At 48.9% G+C, this 26,947-nt stretch overlaps 1 protein-coding gene across 6 annotated transcripts in view; it reads right to left on the reverse strand.

Moving 5' to 3' along the window:
- STAG3 (STAG3 cohesin complex component) overlaps positions 1 to 26,947 on the reverse strand; it is a 285,504-nt gene that overhangs the window by 163,191 nt on the left and 95,366 nt on the right. For all 6 annotated transcript variants that reach the window (XM_063930901.1, XM_063930899.1, XM_063930900.1 and 3 more), the window contains exons 9-12: positions 19,211 to 19,284; positions 3,270 to 3,393; positions 3,094 to 3,192; positions 2,941 to 3,020 (exon numbers count right to left, since the gene is read on the reverse strand). In XM_063930901.1, the coding sequence (XP_063786971.1) occupies positions 2,941 to 3,020; positions 3,094 to 3,192; positions 3,270 to 3,393; positions 19,211 to 19,284 (377 nt within the window). The remainder of the gene's footprint in view (positions 1 to 2,940; positions 3,021 to 3,093; positions 3,193 to 3,269; positions 3,394 to 19,210; positions 19,285 to 26,947) is intronic.

The raw sequence follows: 26,947 nt of genomic DNA on the forward strand, positions 1-26,947 counted from the left end.
GCCCAGTCTTGTTCTATTACTGTTGTTCTAATCGTAAAGCGCAACAGAATATGCTGCGCTATATAAGAAACTGCTAATAACTGTTAATAATAAAAATCTTTATTTATTTATATATTGTTTAGTTATATTTATTGTATTTATTCATCTTTAAATTGTTATTTTTTTAATTTTTTTTTAAACACACTAGATGAAAGACAACAGAAATCTACACACGACAGATCACCTGATCACCTAGGGACTAGACAAATATTGAAATGTAGACTCCCCCTCGCACCAACATCCTCCCCTTCCCCCGTAAACTCCCCACACACACACAAAGTACTTCTCTCTTTAGGGACCCTATACGGCTGTATACAACGCAGCAAGGGGATGACAGAAGGACATGATTACACACAGAAGAGGAGTTTCTGAGCAGATGGCTTATTGATTAGCAATGGCTTATTGATTAGCAATCAGTCCCGTACGGTCAGCCAGGAGGGGACATACAGGAATGAGGGGGCAACAGAGACCAGGTCACTATCTGCTGCAACCCAAATACACTGATTTATATAATGGAAGGAGAAGGTAGCAACAGTTACATAAACTCACAGAAGGGTGACTGGCAATACACCCTGCTGCGTGCGCTTCTGCGTAAGACTCGGAATAAGCCCCGTGTTGTGGTATGAAGTGGGTACTGGAATGGAAGGAGAACCAGCAATGTCACAGGCTGTGTGTAATAGGTGTAAGTGGAAACAGCACTAGAAGCACACTGGGCTTTTGTGCTGCTGCGACACGTGTGCTAGAGTACATACCACCCAATGGTAACATGTTAGGGGACATACAAGAATGGCAAAGGGCAAGATTGCAGCGCAAATGCTCTCTCCTGAAGCCACGCGCCTACTTGTTCTGCTAGTGAGCCGACTGGTACAGGGACGGGCAGGGATTTCAGACAAGAGGGGGCAGTAGAGTGCAGGGGCTCAACACTTTGCATGGGTTTGTTATAGAGACAGTTGAGGGAGGATTAAAGATACTTCTTGCAAAGTTATGGACTTGCGTGCGTACGTGCAGATACAAGACTTCTTCTGTCAGGAGGAAATCATTTACATGAGATATAAAGTGTGGAAAAGATGCATTTAGGCGGGCTTGTTACGCTTTGTAAAATTGCGCATGGATTCATTTTAGGATATAACTGGGCTTAAACCAAAATCAGTATTTTAGGGAAAGATATAAATGAACGTCGTTGGGTGGCTATGTCGTGCTAGTAGGTTACATTATCATATACTGTTTCTAATGTTTTCACTCTGCACATTTTCCAAAGCACCAGCCAGCAAGTCCAGGCCCAGACTGCATGAAAAGGAGCATTCCTAAAGATCGCAAAATGACGCGCGCCTGGAAATGTGGTTGGTAGGCAAGTAGGTGCAAGCGTAAAGTAATGCAGCTCCGCAGAATTCGCAGCTCATGAATGACTCTGAATGACAGGCAGAGGCGTTCGCTGAGCGGGAGGGGGCGGGTTGGTGGGTTTTTGGGGTGCGGTCCAGGCAACGCAGGCTTGCCCGGACAGTGTGGGGGGCGGGCCGCAGCAGATGCGTGACGTCACAAGCAGCCGCTGTGACCCGTCAGCGACGAGTAGCTCCCTGCAGGGCGCAGGCAGGGAGGTTCTTGTCTAGTACAAAAGCATTGCGGCGTCGCCCCGCATGTCAGGGAAGCTGATCGTAGATGTGCTACATCCAGCACATCTAAGATCAGGTCTCAATTAGGCCCATGGTGCGACAGATGACTGGGCCTAAAGACGCACCAAGCGTTATTTGAGCACCCAAAGATGCGCAGATGGGGCACCTCAGTCTTTGCACCTGCATGGATGTACATAGGCATGTAACAGTATTTGCATAAAGTCCGGAAGCATTACCAGCAAAGACGCTGCAGCGCCCAACTTAGAATCTGACGCTAAGTGAACATTCCGCTGTTTACATTTTTGCATCCATACAGTTAGAAACAGTAACTGGTCAAATTAGGACCCCAGGCAGCCTGAAAACCCAAATAAGTAAGTAGAACTGGAACAACACCTGCCCTAATCCGCTGTGTCACAATCGTCTCTCTTAGAGAGTGTCCCTAAGAGAATTGTGCATCATACGTCGGGCATAACCTGCCGGCTTTGCCACGGAGGTTCACAGCCGGAACTCTGTATAAGCTGCTGCCTATGGGGTTAGTACAAAGGACTACTATTACTTTTGTATTCTTTGATTTATATGGAGCTACCAAGTCTCTGTAGCGCTCTAAGGGGCTGATTCTGATTCAGGCGCAGAGTGGGTGTGTATGCGTGATGCCCTGGAAGCCATATTTACCACCTTATGCTAATGCGTGTTTCTCTGTGGCTAATACGAGGAACACAGAGGGTTCAGATCTGTCACCATTAGCACTGGCACCAGCCCCGCACTAGGTGCAAGAGATACGTCTTCCTTGCTCCCTACGCATGGCTCAGAATAGCAGGGAGGTCTAGCTACATGATCCTGACACTCCCACAGGACTTGTCGCTACCAGATACGTCCATTTCATACAAAGGCAGATCATAGAAGATCCGTCCAACATGGAATCGGGAACAGATATACAAAAATATTCACAAATTTGCTACCGCGCATGTTAAAACTTGACACTAGCCACGCTATACCGCACCCGGAAGCCATAGCAGGGAGGTATAGCTATAGTACATGATCCCGACACTCCCACAGGACTTGTCGCTATCAGATACATCCATTTCATACAAAGGCAGATCCTGGAAGATCCGTTCAACATGGAATCGGGAACAGATACACAAAATATTCCCGAATTTGCTACCGCGCATGTTAAAACTTGCCACTAGCCATGCTATACCGCACCCTGAAGCCATAGTCTAATACCTGCCCACCCTGCGGCATGCAGAATCCATGATGGCACCTCTGTGAGGACACGGGGCCCATAACTTACTTGTAGATGAGAGTAATCAGCTTTATTGCTTCAGCAGACACCGCCGTCTCCTTGTCTAGAACCATGGAAAGTACCCTGTCCTGAGAGAGGAGAACCGGGTCACACAGAGGAACGCATCACACTACACACACGGGTTACATGTAGGATTCTCACCTTGAATCTGCTGGTGAATAGCTCCAGCTTTCCTGCCCACTGCGGGGTGTCATACAGCTCCTGCAGGCTCCGCACACACTGCAATCGCACGTGCCCCTGCTGTAGAAACACAGCGGAGTCAATCAGCGCGTCGGGCTGGATCACACCGACTCAGGGCCACAGTCTCTCCTCCTCACCTTGTCGTGCAGCGTCCACCCCATGTACTTCAAATAGCTGTCGTTCAGGAAGGACTGCGGGTAAGTCGTTATCCACACTCCCAGCTCCTCGATGCAGAGCGCGCGGACGTCAGCATGTACGTCACTGGAAAAAAAGAGACAGAGGATCAGGGACTGCAGACGTTACAGAGAGCCTGTGCAAGTGTTGGAAGGGTCTGGCTGGAATGCAGAAGGGAAAGAAGAGGAGTCGAAGCAGGTTTGTTTGGTTTAAACCATGGTTTTGACCGGGATGTGGTTACAATCCCGACGGTGAGGATCCCCGCCGCACGAGATACCGACGCTAGAATGCTGGTGCCGGAAACCCGAGAGGGGCCAGGACACCAAAGCAGAGTCCCGACCGTCCGGATCTTGATCATCAAGATAGTGGGGTGAGTAAGTACTATGCCGGGGACATGGGGGGGAAGTTTGTTAGGTGACCACCAGGGTTACTTAGATTTAGGGTCTCTGGAGGGGAAAGGGGGGTAGACACCACCAGGGGAGGGTTAGGGTGCGGTGGTGGGGGATGGTATGGTTTAGGGTACTGAAGCGGAGGGGGGATTAGCTTTAGGCTGCGAGTGTGTGTGTGTGTAGGGGGGGGGTTGACAATTCTTTAAAAAAAGCCTATTGTAAGGGTATCCCCCTGGTAGAAATTGGGACTTGATTTTGCAAGCTCAAGTTTTCTCCAATTAACGGATAGTAAAGTTCCACACACAATTCATCTGTGGTGTCGCCAGTGTCATCTTGTGAATGGTGGAAGAGAAGCAACAGCGCCATTGACGGCGTAAAAACACCATTGGCACGGCGCGGGGATTAGCGCGGGAGTTTAGGTCAGATATGCTGGGCGTCCCCCTGCATGTCAGAGAAACTGATTGTTGATGATCAGATCTGAATTAACCCCCATGTGCACTGCAGGTGGGGTAGATGTAACATGTGCAGAGAGAGTTAGATTTGGGTGGGGTGTGTTCAAACAGAGATCTAAATTGCAGTGTACAAACAAAGCAGACAGTATTTACCCTGCACAGAAACAACATAACCCACCCAAATCTAACTCTCTCTCTCTCTGAACGTTACATCTGCCCCACCTGCACTGCACATGGTTTTGCCCATTAGAGAACAAATTTGCTTCTGCGATCAGATCTGAATGAGGCCCCTAGTTAATGCACACAGTATCAGTATTCTGCTTGATGTATAACACTTGGCCCATTACACGTGAGAGAGCGTGAGAAAAGCAAATAATCACACATCACAGAATATATATAGCTGACACCTACAATCACTGTGATCACCTGATGAATATTTGTAGGAATGCACGTTATATGAGAGGAAATGTATCAATCCTTCTAAAGAGTGGAGAAGTAGACAAGGACTTTCCCATAGCAACCAGTTACTAGCTAGGATTTGTCAAGTTCATTCTACAAATTGATAGGTAGAGGCCAACTAGTGGCTACAGGAAACTTCTCCACTCTTTATAGTACGCAGTCTGGGTAAAAAGAGGATTTTGGTACTTACCGATAAATCCATTTCTCTGAATCCTCTAGGGGACACTGGAGTCCTATACAGTAGGGGTGTGAAGCTTGCAACCGGAGGTGTGGCACAATCTAAAATTAGCATTGTCTGCACAGCCGGTTCCTCCCCCTTCACATCCCTCCTCCCTCAGTTTGGAAAATTTGACTGAGAGAATAGGACATGATACTATAGCACATGGCGAGGAACCGAACCGTACAACCTATCAAACAGCATCCAAGAAATCTTAACCGAATAACTAACGCTGTTTGCACGAACTGTTTTAACAAGAACTTCGAACACAGCAGGTTGACAGCACCGAGGCGGGCGTCCAGTGTCCCCTAGAGGATTCAGAGAAATGGATTTATCGGTAAGTACCAAAATCCTCTTTTCTCTTTCATCCACTAGGGGACACTGGAGTCCTATACAGTAGGGGACGTCCCAAAGTTATCCCCCAGGGAGGGAGTGCTGTCGGTGGCCTGCAAAACCCTAACGTCCGAACTTTGAGTCACCGGACGCAAAGGTATCAAACTTGTAAAATTCCGCGAACGTGTGGGCTAAAGACCACGTCGCCGCCCTGCAAAGTTGAGCAGTGGAAGCACCTCTGGCAGCCGCCCATGAGGTACCTAGTGACCGGATAGTATGAGCACCCTCATGAACCAGAACCTGTTTGTCACAGGAAATATCCTCCTGCCGCATGGCAATTCTAATCCATCTAGACAAAGACTGCTTAAAAACTGGCCAAACACTCTTAGGCCAGCATACAGAACAACAAATGGTCTGACTTTCCGAAGGACAACGTAACTTGTATGTATACCCGTAAAGCTCGGCCAACGTCTAAGTACACATCCCCATCTGCGAGACTCTGGAAAGATGGGACTACATTTGGACGGTTTCCCTGAAACCCCGAAATTCAAACGTTGGTGATTTTTTTTTAAATTTTTTAAATTCAGCACCAAATGTAAATTCCATGGTGTAGAGGAGGGCGAAAAGAGGGCCGTATCCCCAGAACCCCCTGTAAAAAAGATCTGACCCCCTGGAAAGGTTGCTAACCGTCCTTGAAATAGAAATTTGAACCTTCAGAGAACCCAGCCTCAGTCCTACTCTAGACTGGTTTGAAGGAAGAGTAGAAGTCTGGCTAAGTGGAAGTTCGTCGAACTCCACCCATGTTCCTGACGCCAGTCCATGTACCTCGTCCAAATCCTGTAGAAGTGCATGGCTGTGACCAGCCTCCTAGTGGCAATCATTGTAGGAATGGCTGTTCTCGGTATCCCTCTGTACCTTAAGATCCGGGCTCCATAGCCACGATGGTAAACGCAGCCTGTTCAGGTCTGTGTGATGGAATAGTCCTTGAGATAACAGGTCCCCTCCCTGAGGTAACTGCCAAGGACCTTCCGCTAGTAAGCCTCGCAGGTCTGAGAACCAACTCCTGCGGGCCCAATCTGGTGCGATTAGAAACTCCCCCGCTCGCTCTCGTTTCAACCCTTTCCGTGGGTATGAGGGGGGAAAAGTGGAAAAATGTAAACCCTGCTGTAACACCAGGGAAGAGCTAATGCATCCACTCTTTCTGCTGCTGGATCTCTTGTCCTGGACATATATCTGGGCAGCTGACGGTCTTGCCAAGACCCCATCTCCTCACCAACATGTCAAAAAAAAACATGGATGTAGTACCATTCACTCGGATGTATGTCCTGGCGACTGAGATAATCTGCTCCCCAGTCTTCCACATCTGTCAAGAACACTGGCGAAAGGAGGACGTTTCGCCTTTCTGTCCACAACAAAATCCTTGAGACTTCCTGCAACGCCATCCTGCTCCTTCTCGACGGTCTATGGAAGCCGTCGTTGTGACAATGTCCGACTGTATCTGTAGGGGTTGACCCATGACTAGGTCCTCGGCTAAGAGAAGCGCATTATAAACCGCTCTAACCTCGAGAATGTTTACTGGTAGGTCTCTCTCCAGTAACGTCCATCTGCCCTGAAACTGGTGTTCGTCTAAGACAGCACCCCCAGCTCAGAGACTGGTATCCATTGTCAGGATCCTCCAATCCCTGATGCCGAATCTCTTTCAACTATCACCAAATTAAGGAGGTTCGTATGCGTGGTGAGAGTCGGATTCTCCGATGTAACCGCCAGTTTGAACCTGCTCCCTAAGCAATGTGATTCATCTGGAAAGGTCGGGAATGAAGTCTGTCATATTGGATAGCTTCGAACAACGCCCTCTTCCCGAGAAGTTGCACACAGAGGTGTAGAGAAAACCGTTTGTGTCCAAGTACATGAGCAAATAAGCTTAGTAGGACCTGGACCTTATGCTCTGGTAAAAATACTGTCAATGGTACCGTGGCCAAGATGAAACCGAAGAATTGAATCCACGGAGTTGGCAAGAGGCCGGATTTCTGTAACATCACCATCCACCCATGTTGAATGAGAAAATGATGTAACGTCTGAACCTCTCTGATGAGCAGTTTCTGAGATGATGCCTTAATCCTTAGATCGTCTAGATAAGGTATAATCATGACTGCCCTGATCTTCGTAAAGATTCTTGGGGTTTATAGACCGAACGGCAACACCCTGAATTGGTAGTGATCCGTCACCAGTGTGAACCTTAAGTGAGCCTGGTGTCCAGAGTGGGATATGCAGATATGCCTCCTTTATGTCCATGGATACCATGAACTGGCCTTGTTCGAAGCCTGCAATGACCGACTGGAATGAATCCAACCTGAAGTCGTAGACCCTTAGAAACTGGTTTAAAACCATTAAATTGAGTATCGGTCTGACCGTTCTGTCTGGCTTTCGGCACGACAAAAAGATCGGAGTAGAAAACAAGTCTCTCTCAGAGGCGGGAACTGGAGTAATGACTCCTGACCGTAGCAAATCTGGAATTGCTGTCAGTAAAGTTTTCCGAGGTCCCGAGGCAGTCCCGTTGTAAAAAAACTGAGAGTCAGGCCTCTATTGAAAATCCCATTTTTACCCCTGGGAGAAAAGGTTGGTTATCCAACGTTCAGGTGAGGTTTTGGCCTAGATGTCCCGAAAACCTCTCAGACATGCGCTCACCCAGGGGGGACCCCAGGTGAGTTGGTAGGTCGTCATGCCATTGTTCTGTCAGCAGGTGTAGCCTGTTTTCTTTAAATCTCTGGTGCCGACAGGATTCGAACACAGGATGCACACATTGCAGGCGGACACTGCAATCGTTATACCACTGCTGACCACATGTTTGTTGCCTATGAGTGGTCTCTACCTCTGCCCCCGCTAGAAAGGACTGCGATCTAAATTTATTAACGCTGGTCCTGCATAACCATTCTCAACCTGTGGAATGGTTCTCGTATAAGGAGTAGGCAGAAATGTGGACTTCCCTTGTAGCATGTGAAATCCACTTGTCCAACTGTGAACCGAAAGGTATCTCACCCCCAAAAGGGGATGGATTCTACCGCCTTCTTGTCGTCAGAGGCTCCTTGTGCTAACATCCTTAGAGGCTTGACCAATTATGAAGCAGATTCCCGAATATCATCCGCCAGTCGGGGATCACTGCTAAGCTATGTTCCAGACCATGCTCCCAGAGCCTTGTGTACCCAAACACAGACCATCGTAGGTCTCTGTGTTGCACTCGCTGTTATAAAATTTGACTTTAAAGCTGTGTCAACCTTATGATCTGAAGCATCCTTTAAAGTCATTAGATTAGGAATTGGTAAGATTGTCTTCTTTGACACCTTCCTAGGTAATCATCCACTACTGATGGAGTCTAAAACGTATTCATTACACCCTTAGGTAAGGGGTAAGTTACTTAAACCGCTTCGGAAATTGAAAACGTTAATCAGAGTTCTTCCTTAAACCTCCTCCATTTAAAATTGGAGAGATTTAGGAATGGGAAATCCTGCGGAAAGCGGTCTTTGAGAGTCAAATAGCTCGAAAGCCTCTGGATCCTATCGTCTTTTACCTGAAAGTTTAGGATCTCTTTCACTGCGTCAATTAAGGAATCCAAACCAGAGATTGCCGTGTCCTCTTTCGGAAAATCGGCGTCCAGGTGAGATTTAATTAACTCACCTACTGTATCAATGAGAAGACCCTCCTCCTATTTCTGCATAATAGGAAGATGTCTTCTAACTGCCTTGCGCACATGTGTTTCTTTTTGTGCGGTCGGTGTCAACTTGATGAGAATTTTTTTTTTTTTATCCTTCTTGAGAATTCTGCAGTCAATTCCGAATGCTGCTTACGTGATTCTGTCATCACCTTGGAGAATCTATCTGCAAGGTTGTCTTCTCATGACCTAGACGGAGCAGTGCTTCCAGGAGGAGCGTCCATGCTTAAGCAGGAATCGCACACCCCGGAGCTGCCAACCCGTCCTTGGTGTGTTGACTAAACCCCGTACCAGACAGTGTCGCAGCGCTTTCACCCTTTAAACTAGGAAGAGAAAGACTGTGATAGAAGACAGAAGCAAGGGTATCGGATTGTTCGGTTGGTAACTTTTGCTTCTCTAAAATGGAAGAGAACAAAAAGGAAACAAACAATAATTAAATAAAAACATTTTTAAAAACCAGCCGACGTGCAACCCTCAAGCACCCAACTGTAGGTCAGTTACGATGGTAGAGTTGGTATCCACTTGCTTCCTCGTATTTTCGTCAGGATCTTTGCAATAGAAATCCTTTGAAAATATAGGTAATAAGACTCATTTGTCAGGTTAGATCCTCATAGGATTTATATAAATTTCACCAGCAGAGGGAGTTGATATCTATTTTCACCAGCAGAGGGAGTTGATATCTATTTCTTTTTCATCCACTAGGGGTCACTGGAGTACTCTTGGGATATGGACGGGCTTCCGTAGGAACACAGCACTGAATATTTAAATTTAGTAACACTCCACCCCTCCATATCCCTGAGCACTTACTCAGTGTTTTTTCTGTGCTGAACGTGGCAACACATGCTTAGCTGAAGTCACGGTTTTGTTGAAGAAACTTTTATTTTTAATTTTTATTTTTTCTACTGTTTGACCACATCCCTGTCCCCCTTCCAAAAGGCAGGGTCAGGGATAGTGCAGCTGCTGATTGCAGCACGGGCGTGTCGGGCCTCTCTGAAAGAGCTCCCTCACAGCCCTCACATCCTCCTGCACTGGCTGGCCGGCGCTTACTGAAAAGCCCCGTCGGAGCCTCCGCACGTCTGCAGGAGTGAGGTATGTGAAACGGGGCGGTCAGCTCCCGCTGCCGCCCCGACGTGTGGAGACATAGTGCTGGGTGACGGCAAGGAGCGGCTCTCCCCTCTCAGCCTCCGGCATCTTCCCGCTCAGGCGCCCGCCCATTCCACCCCGCTCAGGCGGCCGCACGTTCGTCCACAGACCTCCGTGCAGGCACCGCGGCTCTCTCCACTCAGGCGCCCGCACGTTCGGCCACAGACCTCCGTGCAGGCGCAGCGGCTCTCTCCACTCAGGCGCCCGCACGTTCGGCCACAGACCTCCGTGCAGGCGCCGCGGCTCTCCCCGCTCAGGTACCCGCCCGTTAGGCCACAGCCTCCGGCCAGGCACCTCGGAACGACCCTCACTTCGCCGCAGCGCTACCTTGGTAGCTGACACGCTATTATACAGGAGCCCACCGCTGGGACACACGAGGCACATAGCGCTCTACGATACCCGCTGGGGGCCCACACGCTGCGCTGCCGCTGTAATAAGATAAACAGCCATTACAGGGGGGACATATCAGTGAAATACTGCAGCAGCAGAGGGATTATTACAGTATAATCAGTGAATGCAGCACTGTGATTATATGTATAAGTATAGCAGGGCAGCCATTTTTAACATGCTTCCTGTGTCTTCCTCTGTGATTCCAGAACGTTCCTGTCCTACATCTCTTCTCCACCGGAGGCGCAGGGGTGTTCGTGGGAATTTGGGATCAAAATTTATAGTACTGGCCACGTGTATTGCACTGGGCCAGATATATATACAGAGCCACCTTATTGCTATTTTACTGAGTCGTGCAGGTGTCTGTGTTTTGTGTATTGTATTGTCTGTCGCCATAATGAGTAAGGCACCAGCAAAAACTAAAAAGCATATTTGCAAAGTATGTGGCAGTGTGTTACCGGATGGATCTACCACATGTAACGTATGTTTTGTGGATTCCGTTCAGAATACCATTTCTGCTCCGGTTTTGCAACCAATTTCATCACCGGATCCTCCGTGGGGTATGTTAGTAAATGTACTGGAGAAATTTCAGACAGAAATGACCGCTGCTCGTCTGGAGCGAGAAACGCTAAGATCTGAGTCTAGGGTGAGACCGCCAGAACTACCGGAGGCGTCTCAGCCTTGCGTAGGGTCCAAATCCATTTTGGGCAAACGGGATAATTTTCATATGTCTTATGATTTTCCAGTGTCTGCTATGTTGCAGTCTGACGATTCCATCCCAGACCTCACGGAACACGATGAGGGGGAGGAGGGCGAAGTGGAGTCAGACGGCGAGGATGTTAACAGTTCCGGCATTGATGATCTCATCAGAGCGGTACGGCAGTCGCTAAGGTTTCCTGAAGCTGAGCAGCCTCTCACCAATGATCAGGTCATATTTACTAAACGACGGAAGACGCCAGTAAGTTTTCCTGTGTCGGATTCTCTAAATCAGATGTTAGTAGAATCCAGACAGAATCCAGATAAACGGTTTTCTATACCTCGCAGATTTAAGTCTAGTTATCCGTTTCCAGAATCGGTAACGGGTACATGGGAGAATCCACCAATAGTTGATTCTTCAGTGTCAAAGCTTACCAAGAAATTAACCATACCAGTGCCATCAGCTACTACGCTTAAAGATCCGTCAGATCGTAAGATAGAAACTATGCTTAAATCCATGTATGTAGCAGCAGGTGTGATGCTAAGACCTGGATTGGTTGGCATTTGGGTCACTAAGGCGCTCATAATATGGCTTACAGAACTCAAATCGGCTTTACATGACGAAAACCTGATAATTCAGGTGAATCAAATGATTGAGGCTGTAGAGTATCTCTGTACAGCGTCTACTGACGTCTGTCAGCTCACTTCTCGTATTTCATCTTCGCTAGTTACGGCACGAAGAGCACTCTACCTGCGTACTTATCAAGCGGAGGCAGAGGTCAAACGAAGTATAGAGGCGTTGCCTTACGATGGCAAGAAGTTGTTTGGTCCAGAATTGGACGCATGGATTAAGGAGGCTACGGGAGGTAAGTCTGTGTTCTTACCATTGCCTCCACCTGCGCCAAGAAGAAGGTACGCTGGACCTTCGTTCAAATCCTTTAGACCTCAGCCCTTTCGAGGACGTGGCAGAGGATCAGCCACGCCTGCTAGACGTGGTCGAGGACGTGGTTTCCATCAAACCAACACAACTCGCCAAGACGCTAAGGTTACCGACAAGCCAGTGGCATGACGGGTTACCAGCCCATCTCGGATCTCCAATTGTGGGAGCACGCCTTCACACGTTCCATGGGGCGTGGTTCCACACGTCCGCGGAGGGCTGGATTCGCAATTTAGTGTTAAAAGGTTACAAAATAGAGTTCGACTGTCTTCCGCCTCTGCGGTTTTTCAAGACAGGTTTGCCTCTGTCGGACGACAAGAGGACAGTTTTGCAAATTGCCATTCAGTCCTTACTGGATTCGGCAGTGTTGATTCCGGTCCCTGTACACCAACAGGGTCAGGGTTATTATTCAAGTCTATTTGTGGTCCCGAAGCCGGATGGCTCAGTCAGACCAATATTGAACTTAAAGGGCCTCAATCAGTACGTAACTTACTACAGATTCAAAATGGAGTCTCTACGGTCGGTGATTGCGGGGTTAGAGACCAAGGAATTTATGATTGCGCTAGACCTCAAGGATGCGTACTTACACATTCCAATTTGGCAGCCTCATCAGAAATTCTTACGATTTGCAATACGCCAAAACCATTACCAGTTTCAGGCTCTGCCGTTTGGCCTGTCATCAGCGCCTCGGGTATTCACCAAAGTAATGTCTGTGATGATAGCTCACCTCAGATCCCTGGGAGTGACGATAGTTCCGTATTTAGACGATCTGCTCATCAAAGCTCCGTCTCAACAGATACTTACCCAACATGCGCTGCTAACTTACAATGTACTGGTTCACCACGGTTGGATTGTCAATTTCAAGAAATCACATCTGATTCCGTCTCAACGCCTTCAGTTCCTAGGTATGATTCTCGATACGGTCAATCAAAGGATTTACCTACCACAACAGAAAGTACAAATGCTACGCCATCTAGTACAATTAGTACTCAAACCACGCACAGTGTCGGTACACTTGTGCATTCGCCTGTTAGGCACAATGGTGGCAGCTTTCGAGGCGCTTCAGTTCGGGAGATTTCACTCTCGTCCATTTCAGCTGAACGTGCTTGCCCAGTGGTCGGGCTCGCATCTGCAGATTCACCACAGAGTGAGGTTGTCACCAATAGCAAGAGTTTCTCTGCTATGGTGGCTCAAGGAACACAATTTAACCGCAGGAAGACGGTTCGGAGTTTGCAATTGGATAATTCTAACTACGGACGCCAGTCTCAGAGGTTGGGGAGCGGTAATTCAAAATTGTCAGCTCCAGGGTCTCTGGGCGTATCACGAAAAATTGCTGTCAATAAATGTTCTAGAACTCCGCGCGATTTTCAATGCGCTACGACAAGCGGTGCACATGGTTCGCTCTCAGCCTGTCCAAGTGCAGCGGACAATGCGACAGCGGTCGCATACATCAACAAACAAGGAGGAACGAGAAGCCGCATGGCAATGCGGGAAGTAGCTCGAATCCTCAATTGGGCAGAATACCACCAGGTGATATTGTCGGCCGTGTTCATTCCGGGAGTGGACAACTGGGAAGCGGATTATCTCAGTCGTCGGGATCTTCACCCAGGCGAATGGTCATTAAATCCAGAAGTGTTTCACATGTTGGTTCAGCGATGGGGTTATCCTCAGGTGGACCTGATGGCATCTCGACACAATCATCAAACGCCCCAGTATGTGTCCAGAACAAGAGATCCAAAGGCAGTCGCGGTGGATGCTCTCACTGTCGCGTGGCCGTACAGTCTGGTGTATCTGTTTCCACCGTTTCCGCTGCTCCCTCTGGTGCTAAAACGGATCAAAAGAGAGTCGCTCACAGTCATACTAGTGGCGCCTCATTGGCCTCGGAGAGCTTGGTTCTCGGATCTTCGAGGATTACTCGCAGACGATCCGTGGCCACTCCCGATACGTCCAGACCTGTTACAACAGGGTCCTTTTCTTTACCCCGATTTAGCGCGGCTGCGTTTGACGGGGTGGCTGTTGAGACCGCCCTCTTAAAAAGAGAGGGCATTCCAGATTCAGTTATACCAACCATGTTACGGGCTAGAAAGCCGGTTACGGCAGCTCATTATTACAGAATATGGCGTGCCTATATAGGTTGGTGTGAAGCTCGGAAATTTCCGACATCAGCTTTCAAGTTATGCCGCCTTTTGTTGTTTCTACAATCAGGCTTAGATGGAGGATTGCGTTTATCTACACTAAAGGTGCAGGTATCTGCTTTGTCAATTTACTTTCAAAGACGATTGGCTCTATTGCCGTCTATACGCACCTTTCTCCAAGGTGTAATCAGGGTACAGCCTCCTTTCATTCCACCTACAGCGCCATGGGACTTGAATCTGGTTTTGGAGTTCTTACAGTCTTCATATTTTGAACCCTTACAACAAGTGGATATAAAGTTTCTCACTTGGAAAACAATTTTTCTCTTAGCCTTAGCTTCGGCAAGGCGTGTTTCGGATTTGGGTGCCTTGTCCTGCAAGCCACCGTATTTGGTGTTTCATGATGACAGAGCGGAACTTCGGACGAATCCCGCCTTCTTACCAAAGGTAGTGTCATCTTTTCACATCAATCAACCAATAGTAGTTCCTGTGTTGACAGCACATTCTGGAACTCTGGATGTGGTTCGTGCGTTACGCGTTTATGTAACCCGAACGTCTTCAGTTCGTAAGACGGATACGTTATTTGTTCTCTATGATGCTGCCAAGATGGGTTGGCCAGCATCTAAACAAACTTTATCCAGATGGATAAAACTGACCATACGCCAGGCTTACCTTCATGCTAGGTTACAACCGCCTACGTCAGTAACCGCTCATTCCACACGTTCTGTGGGAACTTCATGGGCAGCTGGTCGTGGGGCTTCTGCGACGCAGCTTTGCCGGGCGGCTACATGGTCTTCAGTGCACACGTTTGTGCGCTTTTACAAGTTTGATACTTTTGCGGCATCAGCATCTAGCTTTGGCCGCCTAGTGTTACAAGTGCCAAACTGCTCTCCCGCCCACGGGGGAAGCTTTGGTACGTCCCAAGAGTACTCCAGTGACCCCTAGTGGATGAAAAAGAAAATAGGATTTTGGTACTTACCAGGTAAATCCTTTTCTTTGAATCCATAGGGGTCACTGGACGCCCACCCAGAGCAGTTTACTTACTTGGGGTTAGTTCTGAGGATCTTATGGTAACACATTTTCACCGACTGGTTCACGTTACAAGTGCTGGTTAGGGTGTCAACTGTTAGTTGTCAGTAACGTTATGGGTTAACTTCGTTATTGTCAGTTATGTTATATGTAATACTCCATTATTAACCTCTCTTAATTCCTGTTCGGCTCAGTAAAAAACACTGAGTAAGTGCTCAGGGATATGGAGGGGTGGAGTGTTACTAAATTTAAATATTCAGTGCTGTGTTCCTACGGAAGCCCGTCCATATCCCAAGAGTACTCCAGTGACCCCTATGGATTCAAAGAAAAGGATTTACCTGGTAAGTACCAAAATCCTATTTTTCACCAGCAGAGGGAGTTGATATCTAGTTTCACCCTATCTAGTTTCACCAGCAGTAACTATACAAAAATCTCCCTCGTTTTTCCCTTTCTTTTAAGGAGGGGGAGTTCTCATCCATGCCCCATAAATTTGGCGCCTGACTGGAAATAAAAAGATGGCCGCCTTTAAAAAATTCTATACGCCTCATTCCCTGAGACAGTTTATAAACCTAACTCTTCGCCGCTGCTAAAGGAAAAATGTGACAGAGCACACTGTGCCTCTCGATCCCCGCTGCCCCCGCACACGACCGAAGGAATCATCCCCGTCGCGCGTCACTTACTCTGGCCGTCGCGCTCCGGGATCACTCTCCTCCAGGTCCCGTAGCGGCGCCTGCTGACAGGGGATACTCGGCTTACCACTGGGCGGCGCGCGTCTCGTAGCGGCGCCTGACTAACGGACACTGGCCCGCTCCACACAGCGTGACCGCAGGTCATCGTGCTTCGGGACTGATCTCCAAGTCCCGTAGTGGTGCCTGCTAACAGGGGACGCTCCTGTAGCAGCGCCTGCTGACTGAGGGATACCGGGGTGCTCCACACAGCGTGACCGCAGGTCAGTGCGCTGCCCGGACTGATGATCTATAAGCCCCGTAGTGGCGCCTGCTGACACGGAATGCCCCACACTATGTGACCGCTGGCCTTTTGCTGGGAAAGTTTTATATCTCTATGTTCTTTTTTGACAACCTGTACTCACAGTTGGCGTCTTCAGAGAGATGCAGACTCCTTTGGTAGAAATCCTTGTCTCTCAATGTTTAACTTAGTCCCCCTTTTATTAGGGGGACGCAGCCTTTTTTTTTTTGTAAAGCCTGCACCCCCTTTCATTAGGTGGGATCTGGCATTTTGTCTTTGAAAGCCTGCACCCTCCCTTTAGTTAGGAGGGATTGGGCCAGTATAAATGAAATAAAAATAAAAGTAAAAAAATAAAATAAAGAAATAGATCTATCTTCAAGAAGCCTGAGCTCCTTTCTTGTGCTTGTACCTCCTTTGGCACAATTTTCCAAACTGAGGGAGGAGGGATGTGAAGGGGGAGGAGCCGGCTGTGCAGACAATGCTAATTTTAGATTGTGCCACACCTCCGGTTGCAAGCTTCACACCCCTACTGTATATGACTCCAGTGTCCCCTAGTGGATGAAAGAGAAATGTCAAAATGCCGTACTCGTCTTTTTAATCAAGCTATGTTTTTCCGAGTTTGCGTCTTGATTCGCTAATAGTGTAAAGTTATACTGCAAGAAAGGCCTAATTCATGCCGACGTTCACGGCACAACACGATTACTGGCAGACTGCGGATGTACTGCGATCGCACTGTGGGGGTAATTCAGACCTGATCGTAGATGTGCTAAAAACAGAACATGCGGGGGTGCGCCCAGCACAGGGCTAGTCCACCCCGCATGCCAGGATCTGGTCCCCCCCCCCCTGCAGAGGTGCGAAAGCATCGCTCGGCGGCAATGCTCTCGCAACCGGTGAGTAGCTCCCTGCCTGCGCAGCTGGCAGCCGACATGTGTTGGGTCTGAGTGTGATGCCACATGCCGCCGCCCACCCCCGCAACGGTCCAGACACGCCTGTGTTGTCCGGACTGCGCCCCAATGGCATTCTAACGATGCTGGCACGCCCTTTCCAGCCCCGCCTATCACTGGATGCGTATGCGCAGTGTGTCCGCCGCACTGCGTAAAGGGCTTCAGAGCTGTTGTAGCAGCGATCGCCTCTGAATTAGGACCTGTGTAGAGTACCGCTGCGATGCCACCCGCAGTGAGATTTTTTGAACATACAGTGATTGACAGGAAGGGACTGGTAGGGTGGTGGGAAGGGGGGGGGGGGGGGGACAAGGAGTAGGAGGCAGCCATGTCATGGCCGTTTTCACGGCATGCATCTGCCTTCCGCTGCGATGATGTACGCAAAGAAACACTGTGCCTGCCGTGACCAGTCTGCGAGACCATCGACTCACTTGAGGTGTCGATGTTCCTCGTTGTTGCGTATATGTGCGTGTTGCGAATGAGTTGCAATGGCTCCAGCGGCCGTCTATCTTCCTTTTTGGGCGGCAGCTTCACTTGCAATGATTAGCAAGTCCATAGCCTAAAGATTTGTAGCTGCGCGGGTATGTTCGTACAACATGAATTAGGCCCCAAGTACCTGGGATTAGTATAGCATAGTGTATACAGCATGGAGTGACCCACACCGCATTACGCTTAATGTGCGATTTCAACAACCAATACTAAATGTAAGCACAGTACTTAGCGGGTCATTCAGAGTTGATCGCTCGCTAGCGGTTTTTAGCAGCCGTGCAAACGCTATGCCGCCTCCCACTGGAAGTGTATGTTAGCTTAGCAGAAGTGCGAACAAAAGGATCGCAGTGCGGCTACAAAGTCTTTTTGTGCAGTTTCTGAGTAGCTCCAGACCTACTCAGCGCTTGCGATCACTTCAGACTGTTCAGTTCCTGTTTTGACGTCACAAACACGCCCTGCGTTCGCCCAGCCACGCCTGCGTTTTTCCTGGTACACCTGCGTTTTTTCGAGCACTCCCTGAAAACGGTCAGTTGACACCCAGAAACGCCCCCTTCATGTCAATCATTCTGCGTCCAGCAGTGCGACTGAAAAGCATCGCTAGACCCTGTGTGAAACGACATTGTTCATTGGAATAGTACATAGCGCGTGCGCCTCATATGCATGCGCAGAAGTGCTGTTTTTTAATCTAAACACTGCCCAGCGAACGAATGCAGCTAGCGATCAACTCGGAATGACCCCCTTAGGTCGGACTCAGATGTGCGCTTATGCCACCACACCTGCGTCACACAAAGGTTGCTTAGGAATTTGTACCACGACTCCCTCTGGTTGCGCCTCTGTACCGCCGTTTGCGTACAAAGGGGCAACCACTGGACGCACACCAATCACACAATGACCTTCTTAGTAACCGCGTATGGTTGCACAGCACGGCCGCCGGAGCCATTGTATCTGCTTAAGGGATCATAATCGCACACCGCGACCCGCCCCTGTAACAGTCACGACATGCCTGCATTTGTCGCCCCACTCCCCGTTACCGCCCTCGTGCTGCCAATCACTTTATAAATAAAACCTTGCCGCGACCGTCTTCTCAAGACCATTGCGACACATGCTCAGTGCGACGTATACGGTGGAATAACTGAATGGCTCCACTGCATACAACGGTCAGAGCGTCTTTCTCTGAATCATGCGCTTAGTATACGGTTAGCTACTTAGGGCCTTATCCAGGTCGCATCGTAATCACGATGAGACCTTAATTTACTCAGGCGTCCGCGGGGCAGCGATGTGGTGTTGGGATGCTACAAACGGCGGTAGGTCGGCGCTGTTTTTTGGGGCGACTGCGTGACGTTACACGCAGCCGCTCCGATGGAAAAGATGGCGGCAGTGGCATGGGTCGTCCACCGATGCTGCAACCGCGAGCTGCTGGGCGGGACACTCAGCAGGCTGAGGATCTGCCAGGTGATTATACAGTGTATGCCCATCTTAACCCTTAAATGCTTGGATTGTCTACATCTCACCTACGTACTGACAAAGTGGAGCTGAAATTCTCTGTGCTGCTGTCATGTCAACATATGCACATTTTAAAACGGGGGTCAGACATGCGTAATGTAAGGCGGACGCCAGGCAGCACTTACCGATAACGATGGACGAAGACCCCTTTGAATAAACCATTCATCATGTTACCGATCTCCTCCAAATGTGAATGGATCTGTGTACAGAATATAAAATAAGAATTTACTCACCGGTAATTCTATTTCTCGTAGTCCGTAGTGGATGCTGGGTACTCCGTAAGGACCATGGGGAATAGACGGGCTCCGCAGGAGACTGGGCACTCTTAAAAGAAAGATTAGGTACTATCTGGTGTGCACTGGCTCCTCCCTCTATGCCCCTCCTCCAGACCTCAGTTAGGGAAACTGTGCCCGGAAGAGCTGACATTACAAGGAAAGGATTTGGAATCCCGAGTAAGACTTATACCAGCCACACCAATCATACAGTTAACAGTATGAACAAAAACTGAGCCTCATTCAAAAGATGGCTCATAACAATAACCCTTTAGTTAAGCAATAACTATATACATTGATAAAGCTAAATATTTATCTTACTTAAAACCCTTTAAGAGGTCTAAGAACACTGTACGCTATTGACGTATGGAATACCGTAAGGGTACGCCCGTTGCGTAACAATCGCTTAGCCGTAGTCGAGACGCTCAAGCGTCACGTTCGCTCACGGCCAAGAGATCACAGACAGGCACGCTATTGGCTGCCGACTAACGTAATGGTTCGCTATAGCATAGCGAACGTTCGGGACCACGAGGAGATCACCAGCGGCGCTGACGCTCACAATGTTAAACCTTTATATGTAAACCATGAACAATGTATTATACAGGAAAACCTTAGTGAAATGATAGAGTGTAGATGCAACACAGTGTAACCTTATTAACTCAAAAGCTGTTCGAGCGTCACCGACGCTCTGAGAATACTTAACACTATAAGAAATACACAAATACCGGGCTTAGGGTCTAACGCCTTATATGAATGTTATACTTGCAAAAGAATAATACAATACAAGTCATACACTACAATATAACATAGACTAACTAACCAGATAACTACACAGAAAATACAATACAATTATATTTAAGGAAAAATGAGAGAGAAAGAGGAGGAGAGAGAGAGAGAGAGATAGAGAGAGATATGGCTCACAATAACAATAAAGACAATATGATTGCGGAGAAAAACTTGCGCACAAGGGGAACGATCGCATGCGCCTCGATATCCAGCTCCCGATTATCAGCAATGAGAACCGTTGAAGAGAGTGAGCTGGATATGATCGGCTTGTCTATTTATGCCCCACACACAATACAATTCAATGGTCCCTACAATCTCGTTGTTCATTGGACACAGGAATTCGTCTTCGCATTATAACAAAAGGTCATAGGTTGATTCATACAGGTGGGCTGTGACCATTTCCAACTGCTCAGGTGGGTGGGAAACTAGGTTTCCCGCCGCATGGATAAGTAAGTGCAAATAATAGTAAAAGTACATAAACTTCTTATGTCCATAACTATTCGCACGAGCGATTAATCCGCTTCAAACCAACACCGGAATATTGCTAATTAAATACTCTTCCGATGGATACTAAACACCACTGTATGACCCATGTCTGACCCTTCGTATCAAACAAAGAGGGATCTCTTTGTCCATGAACATGCTATATTAACTAAACTTTCAGAATCTATCAAGGGGACCATGATCTACAAAATACATTATATGGTGAAAATATATAACGATTGAGTCGCCCGCTAGACGCACACAAACCTTACCGTAAATGCCCGCAGCGGCGAGTATGCGCACGCACGGCAGGGCTCATGAACGTGCAACAGGCACTCGCATGAGGTGCAAATATGGCAGTGTGTAGCGTGATATTTTTCTGACTTTGACAACATGTATTGCAGATAGTCCGCACGTGGGACGGGCTCCCAGCATCCACTACGGACTGCAAGAAATAGAATTACCGGTGAGTAAATTCTTATTTTCTCTGACGTCCTAGTGGATGCTGGGTACTCCGTAAGGACCATGGGGATTATACCAAAGCTCCCAAACAGGCGGGAGAGTGCGGATGACTCTGCAGCACCGAATGAGCAAACTCAAGGTCCTCCTCAGCCAGGGTATCAAACTTGTAGAATTTTGCAAAAGTGTTTGAACCCGACCAAGTAGCAGCTCGGCAAAGTTGTAAAGCCGAGACCCCCCGGGCAGCCGCCCAAGAAGAGCCCACCTTCCTTGTGGAATGGGCTTTTACAGATTTAGGATGCGGCAGTCCAGCCACGGAATGTGCAAGTTGAATCGTGCTACAGATCCAGCGAGCAATTGTCTGCTTTGAAGCAGGAGCACCCAGCTTGTTGGGTGCATGCAGGATAAATAGCGAGTCAGTCTTTCTGACTCTAGCTGTCCTGGAAACATAGATTTTCAGGGCCCGGACTACGTCCAGTAACTTGGAATCCTCCAAGTCCCGAGTAGCCGCAGGCACCACAATAGGTTGGTTCAAATGAAAAGCTGATACCACCTTTGGGAGAAATTGGGGACGAGTCCTCAATTCTGCCCTGTCCATATGGAAAATCAGATATGGGCTTTTACACGACAAAGCCGCCAATTCTGACACTCTCCTAGCTGAAGCTAAGGCCAACAGCATGACCACCTTCCACGTGAGATATTTTAACTCCACGGTCTTAAGTGGTTCGAACCAATGTGATTTCAGGAAATCCAACACCACGTTGAGATCCCAAGGTGCCACTGGAGGCACAAAAGGGGGCTGAATATGCAGCACTCCCTTAACAAACGTCTGAACTTCAGGCAGTGAAGCCAGTTCTTTTTTAAAGAAAATAGACAGGGCCGAAATCTGGACTTTAATGGAACCCAATTTTAGGCCCATAGTCACCCCTGACTGTAGGAAGTGCAGAAATCGACCCAGCTTGAATTCTTCCGTTGGGGCCATTCTGGCCTCACACCAAGCAACATATTTTCGCCATATGCGGTGATAATGTTTTGCTGTCACATCCTTCCTAGCCTTCATCAGCGTAGGAATGACCTCATCTGGAATGCCCTTCTCCGTTAGGATCCGGCGTTCAACCGCCATGCCGTCAAACGCAGCCGCGGTAAGTCTTGGAACAGACAGGGCCCCTGCTGTAGCAGGTCCTGTCGGAGCAGCAGAGGCCATGGGTCCTCTGAGATCATCTCTCGTAGTTCTGGGTACCAAGTTCTTCTTGGCCAATCTGGAACGATGAGTATAGTTCTTACTCCTCTTTTTCTCACTATCCTCAGTACCTTGAGTATGAGAGGAAGAGGAGGGAACACATAAACCGACTGGTATACCCACGGTGTCACTAGCGCGTCCACAGCTATCGCCTGAGGGTCCCTTGACCTGGCGCAATATCTTTTTAGCTTTTTGTTGAGGCAGGAGGCCATCATGTCCACCTGTGGCCGTTCCCAACGGTTTACAATCAGCTTGAAGACTTCTGGATGAAGTCCCCACTCTCCCGGGTGGAGGTCGTGCCTGCTGAGGAAGTCTGCTTCCCAGTTGTCCACTCCCGGAATGAACACTGCTGACAGTGCTAACACGTGATTCTCCGCCCATCGAAGAATCCTTGTGGCTTCTGCCATCGCCATCCTGCTTCTTGTGCCGCCCTGTCGGTTTACATGGGCGACCGCCGTGATGTTGTCTGACTGAATCAGCACCGGTTGGTTTTGAAGCAGGGGTTCTGCTTGACTCAGGGCATTGTAAATGGCCCTTAGTTCCAGAATATTTATGTGTAGGGGAGTTTCCTGACTCGACCATTGTCCTTGGAAGTTTCTTCCCCGAGTGACTGCCCCCCAACCTCGGAGGCTTGCATCCGTGGTCACCAGGACCCAGTCCTGTATGCCGAATCTGCGGCCTTCGAGAAGATGAGCACTCTGCAGCCACCACAGCAGAGACACCCTGGTCCTCGGGGACAGGGTGATCAACCGATGCATCTGAAGATGCGATCCGGTCCACTTGTCCAATAGATCCCACTGGAAGATCCTTGCATGGAATCTGCCGAAAGGGATTGCTTCGTAAGAAGCTACCATCTTTCCCAGAACTCGCGTGCAGTGATGCACCGACACCTGTTTTGGTTTTAGGAGGTCCCTGACCAGAGATGATAATTCCTGGGCCTTCTCCTCCGGGAGAAACACCTTCTTCTGTTCTGTGTCCAGAATCATGCCCAAGAACAGCAGACGCGTCGCAGGAATCAGCTGTGACTTTGGGATATTCAGAATCCAGCCGTGCTGATGCAGCACTTCCTGAGATAGTGCTACGCTGACTAGCAACTGCTCTTTGGACCTCGCCTTTATCAGGAGATCGTCCAAGTATGGGATAATTATAACTCCCTTCTTTCGGAGGAGTATCATCATTTCCGCCATTACCTTGATAAATACCCTCGGTGCCGTGGACAGACCAAACGGCAACGTCTGGAATTGGTAATGACAGTCCTGTACCAGAAACCTGAGGTACTCCTGGTGAGGTGGGTAAATGGGGACATGTAGGTATGCATCCTTGATGTCCAGCGACACCATAAAATCCCCCTCTTCCAAGCCTGCAATAACCGCCCTGAGCGATTCCATCTTGAACTTGAACTTCCTTATATAAGTGTTCAAGGATTTTAAATTTAGGATGGGTCTCACCGAACCGTCTGGTTTCGGTACCACAAACATTGTGGAATAGTAACTCCGCCCCTGTTGAAGCCCCCCATGAAGTACCTTGATTATCACCTGCTGAAGATACAGCTTGTGAATAGCCGCCAGTACTACCTCCCTTTCTTTGGGAGCAGCTGGCAAGGCTGATTTGAGGCAACAGCGATGGGAAGTGGCCTCGAACTCCAGCTTGTATCCCTGAGATACCACTTGCAGAACCCAGAGATCCACCTGTGAGCGAACCCACTGGTCGCTGAAGTTCTGGAGACGCGCACCCACCGCCCCTGGCTCCGCCCGTGGAGCCCCATCGAAGCAGGGGAGGATTTTTGTTCCTGGGAACTGGCTGTCTGGTGCAGCTTTTTCCCTCTCCCCTTGCCTCTGGGCAGAAAGGAAGCGCCTCTGATCCGCTTGCCTTTCTGAGGCCGAAAGGACTGTACCTGATAATACGGTGCTTTCTTAGGCTGTGCGGAAACCTGAGGTAAAAATGTCGACTTCCCAGCTGTTGCTGTGGATACGAGGTCCGAGAGACCATCCCCAAACAATTCCTCACCCTTGTAAGGCAAAACCTCCATGTGCCTTTTAGAATCTGCATCACCTGTCTACTGCTGAGTCCATTACACTCTCCTGGACATTGCATTAATTCTAGATGCCAGCCGGCAAATATCCCTCTGTGCATCCCTCATATATAAGACGTCGTCTTTAATATGCTCTATGGTTAGCAAAATAGTATCCCTGTCGAGAGTATCAATATTATCTGACAGGGTATCAGACCAAGCTGCTGCAGCACTACACATCCATGCTGAGGCAATTGCAGGTCTCAGTATAGAACCTGAGTGTGTATATACAGACTTCAGGATAGCTTCCTGCTTTCTATCCGCAGGCTCCTTTAAGGCGGCCGTATCCTGAGACGGCAGTGCCACCTTTTTTGATAAGCGTGTGAGCGCCTTGTCCACTCTAGGGGATGTCTCCCAACGTAACCTATGCTCTGGCGGGAAAGGGTACGCCATCAGTAACCTCTTAGAAATCACTAGTTTCTTATCGGGGGAACCCCACGCTTCTTCACACACTTCATTCAACTCATCAGATGGGGAAAAAGTCACTGGCTGCTTTTTCTCCCCAAACATAATACCCTTCTTAGTGGTACCCGGGTTAATGTCAGAAATGTGCAACACATTTTTCATTGCCGTAATCATGCAATGGATGACCCTTGTGGATTGTACATTTGTCTCATCCTCGTCTACACTGGAGTCAGACTCCGTGTCGACATCTGTGTCTGCCATCTGAGGTAGCGGGCGTTTTTGAGCCCCTGATGGCTTTTGAGACGCCTGGGCAGGCACGGGCTGAGAAGCCGGCTGTCCCTCAGCTGTTACGTCATCGAGCCTTTTATGCAAGGAGTTGACACTGTCGGTTAAAACCTTCCACATATCCACCCACTCTGGTGTCGGCCCAGCAGGGGGTGATATCACACTTATCGGCACCTGCTCCGCCTCCACATAAGCCTCCTCATCAAACATGTCGACACAGCCGTACCGACACACCGTACACACACAGGGAATGCTCTGACTGAGGACAGGACCCCACAAAGTCCTTAGGGGAGACAGAGAGAGAGTATGCCAGCACACACCAAAGCGCTATATATCACAGGGATTAACACTTTTGTACTGAGTGATTTTTCCCAATAGCTGCTATTATACACAATTTGCGCCTAAATTTATGTGCCCCCCCTCTCTTTTTTACCCTTCTCGTAGTGTATACTGCAGGGGAGAGCCTGGGGAGCGTCCTTCCAGCGGAGCTGTGAAGAGAAAATGGCGCCGGTGTGCTGAGGAAGATAGCCCCGCCCCCTCCGCGGCGGGTTTCTCACGCTTTAATAATGTTTATGGCGAGGGATTAGGCACATATACAGTGTTATTTTTTTGTATTTTTCACATATATTGTCTTTATGACTAAATTATGTGTACTTTTAGCCAGCAAGGTATTCTATATTGCAGCCCAGGGCGCCCCCCCCCCCCCCAGCGCCCTGCACCCACCAGTGCCCAGAGCGTGTGGTGTGCTGTGGGAGCAATGGCGCACAGCTGCAGTGCTTTGCGCTACCTTATTGAAGACCGGAGTCTTCAGCCGCCGATTTTCTCCTGTTCTTCCGTCTTCTGGCTCTGTAAGGGGGAAGGCGGCGCGGCTCCGGGAACGGACGATCGAGGACGGGCCCTGTGTTCGATCCCTCTGGAGCTAATGGTGTCCAGTAGCCTAAGAAGCACAAGCTAGCTACAAGCAGGTAGGTTTGCTTCTCTCCCCTCAGTCCCTCGTAGCAGTGAGTCTGTTGCCAGCAGATCTCACTGAAAATAAAAAACCTAACAAATACTTTCTTTTCTAGGAAGCTCAGGAGAGCCCCTAGGGTGCATCCAGCTATGGCCGGGCACAGATTCTAACTGAGGTCTGGAGGAGGGGTATAGAGGGAGGAGCCAGTGCACACCAGATGTAGTACCTAATCTTTCTTTTAAGAGTGCCCAGTCTCCTGCGAAGCCCGTCTATTCCCCATGGTCCTTACGGAGTACCCAGCATCCACTAGGACGTCAGAGAAAAATAATTTATGTACGTATAACTTTATAATACCCACTGCTGGGATGGCACGCAGATATGTCTACTCACCCATCTTAGTCTCATCGTATGCAGGGTTCATTTACATATAAAGAAAAAAATAGAACCAGGAGTCCACTAGAAACCATGTCGATAACAATACAAATGCCAGGTGGAACCTAGGGGGCCAAGTGAAACCTAGGGGGCCTCCCCCCACCTTCTTGTTTAGATGTTTTTTGCTAAGGGCCTCCTCCGCCCGCGGATTTGCAGGCGGCATTACCACCAGCCACAGTAGCCTGGGCAGTGGACATGCTGTCAGTGGCAGCTCATCCAATCATTGAAGGTGGAGGAGAGTGCGCTACTTCTCTGCACGGGATCCACCAACAAGGTAAGTGGAGGAGACCCGGACTTTAAAGATATTTTGGGTAAGACGATGGCATGCAAGTTGTGTGCATGTAAGGGGCATGTGGGGTGACATCGGATGTTGGCTTAGATGCCAATGCTCTGGCTGCACCCTACGGGAGGGAGCATCCAGGTGGGAGGTCCATCTGGCATGGGACAGGAGTGGTGCGGTGGCGGGTACGTCTCCCGGCT

Source organism: Pseudophryne corroboree, chromosome 6 (genome assembly GCF_028390025.1).
Source record: "Pseudophryne corroboree isolate aPseCor3 chromosome 6, aPseCor3.hap2, whole genome shotgun sequence".
Taxonomy (NCBI): Eukaryota; Metazoa; Chordata; class Amphibia; order Anura; family Myobatrachidae; genus Pseudophryne; species Pseudophryne corroboree.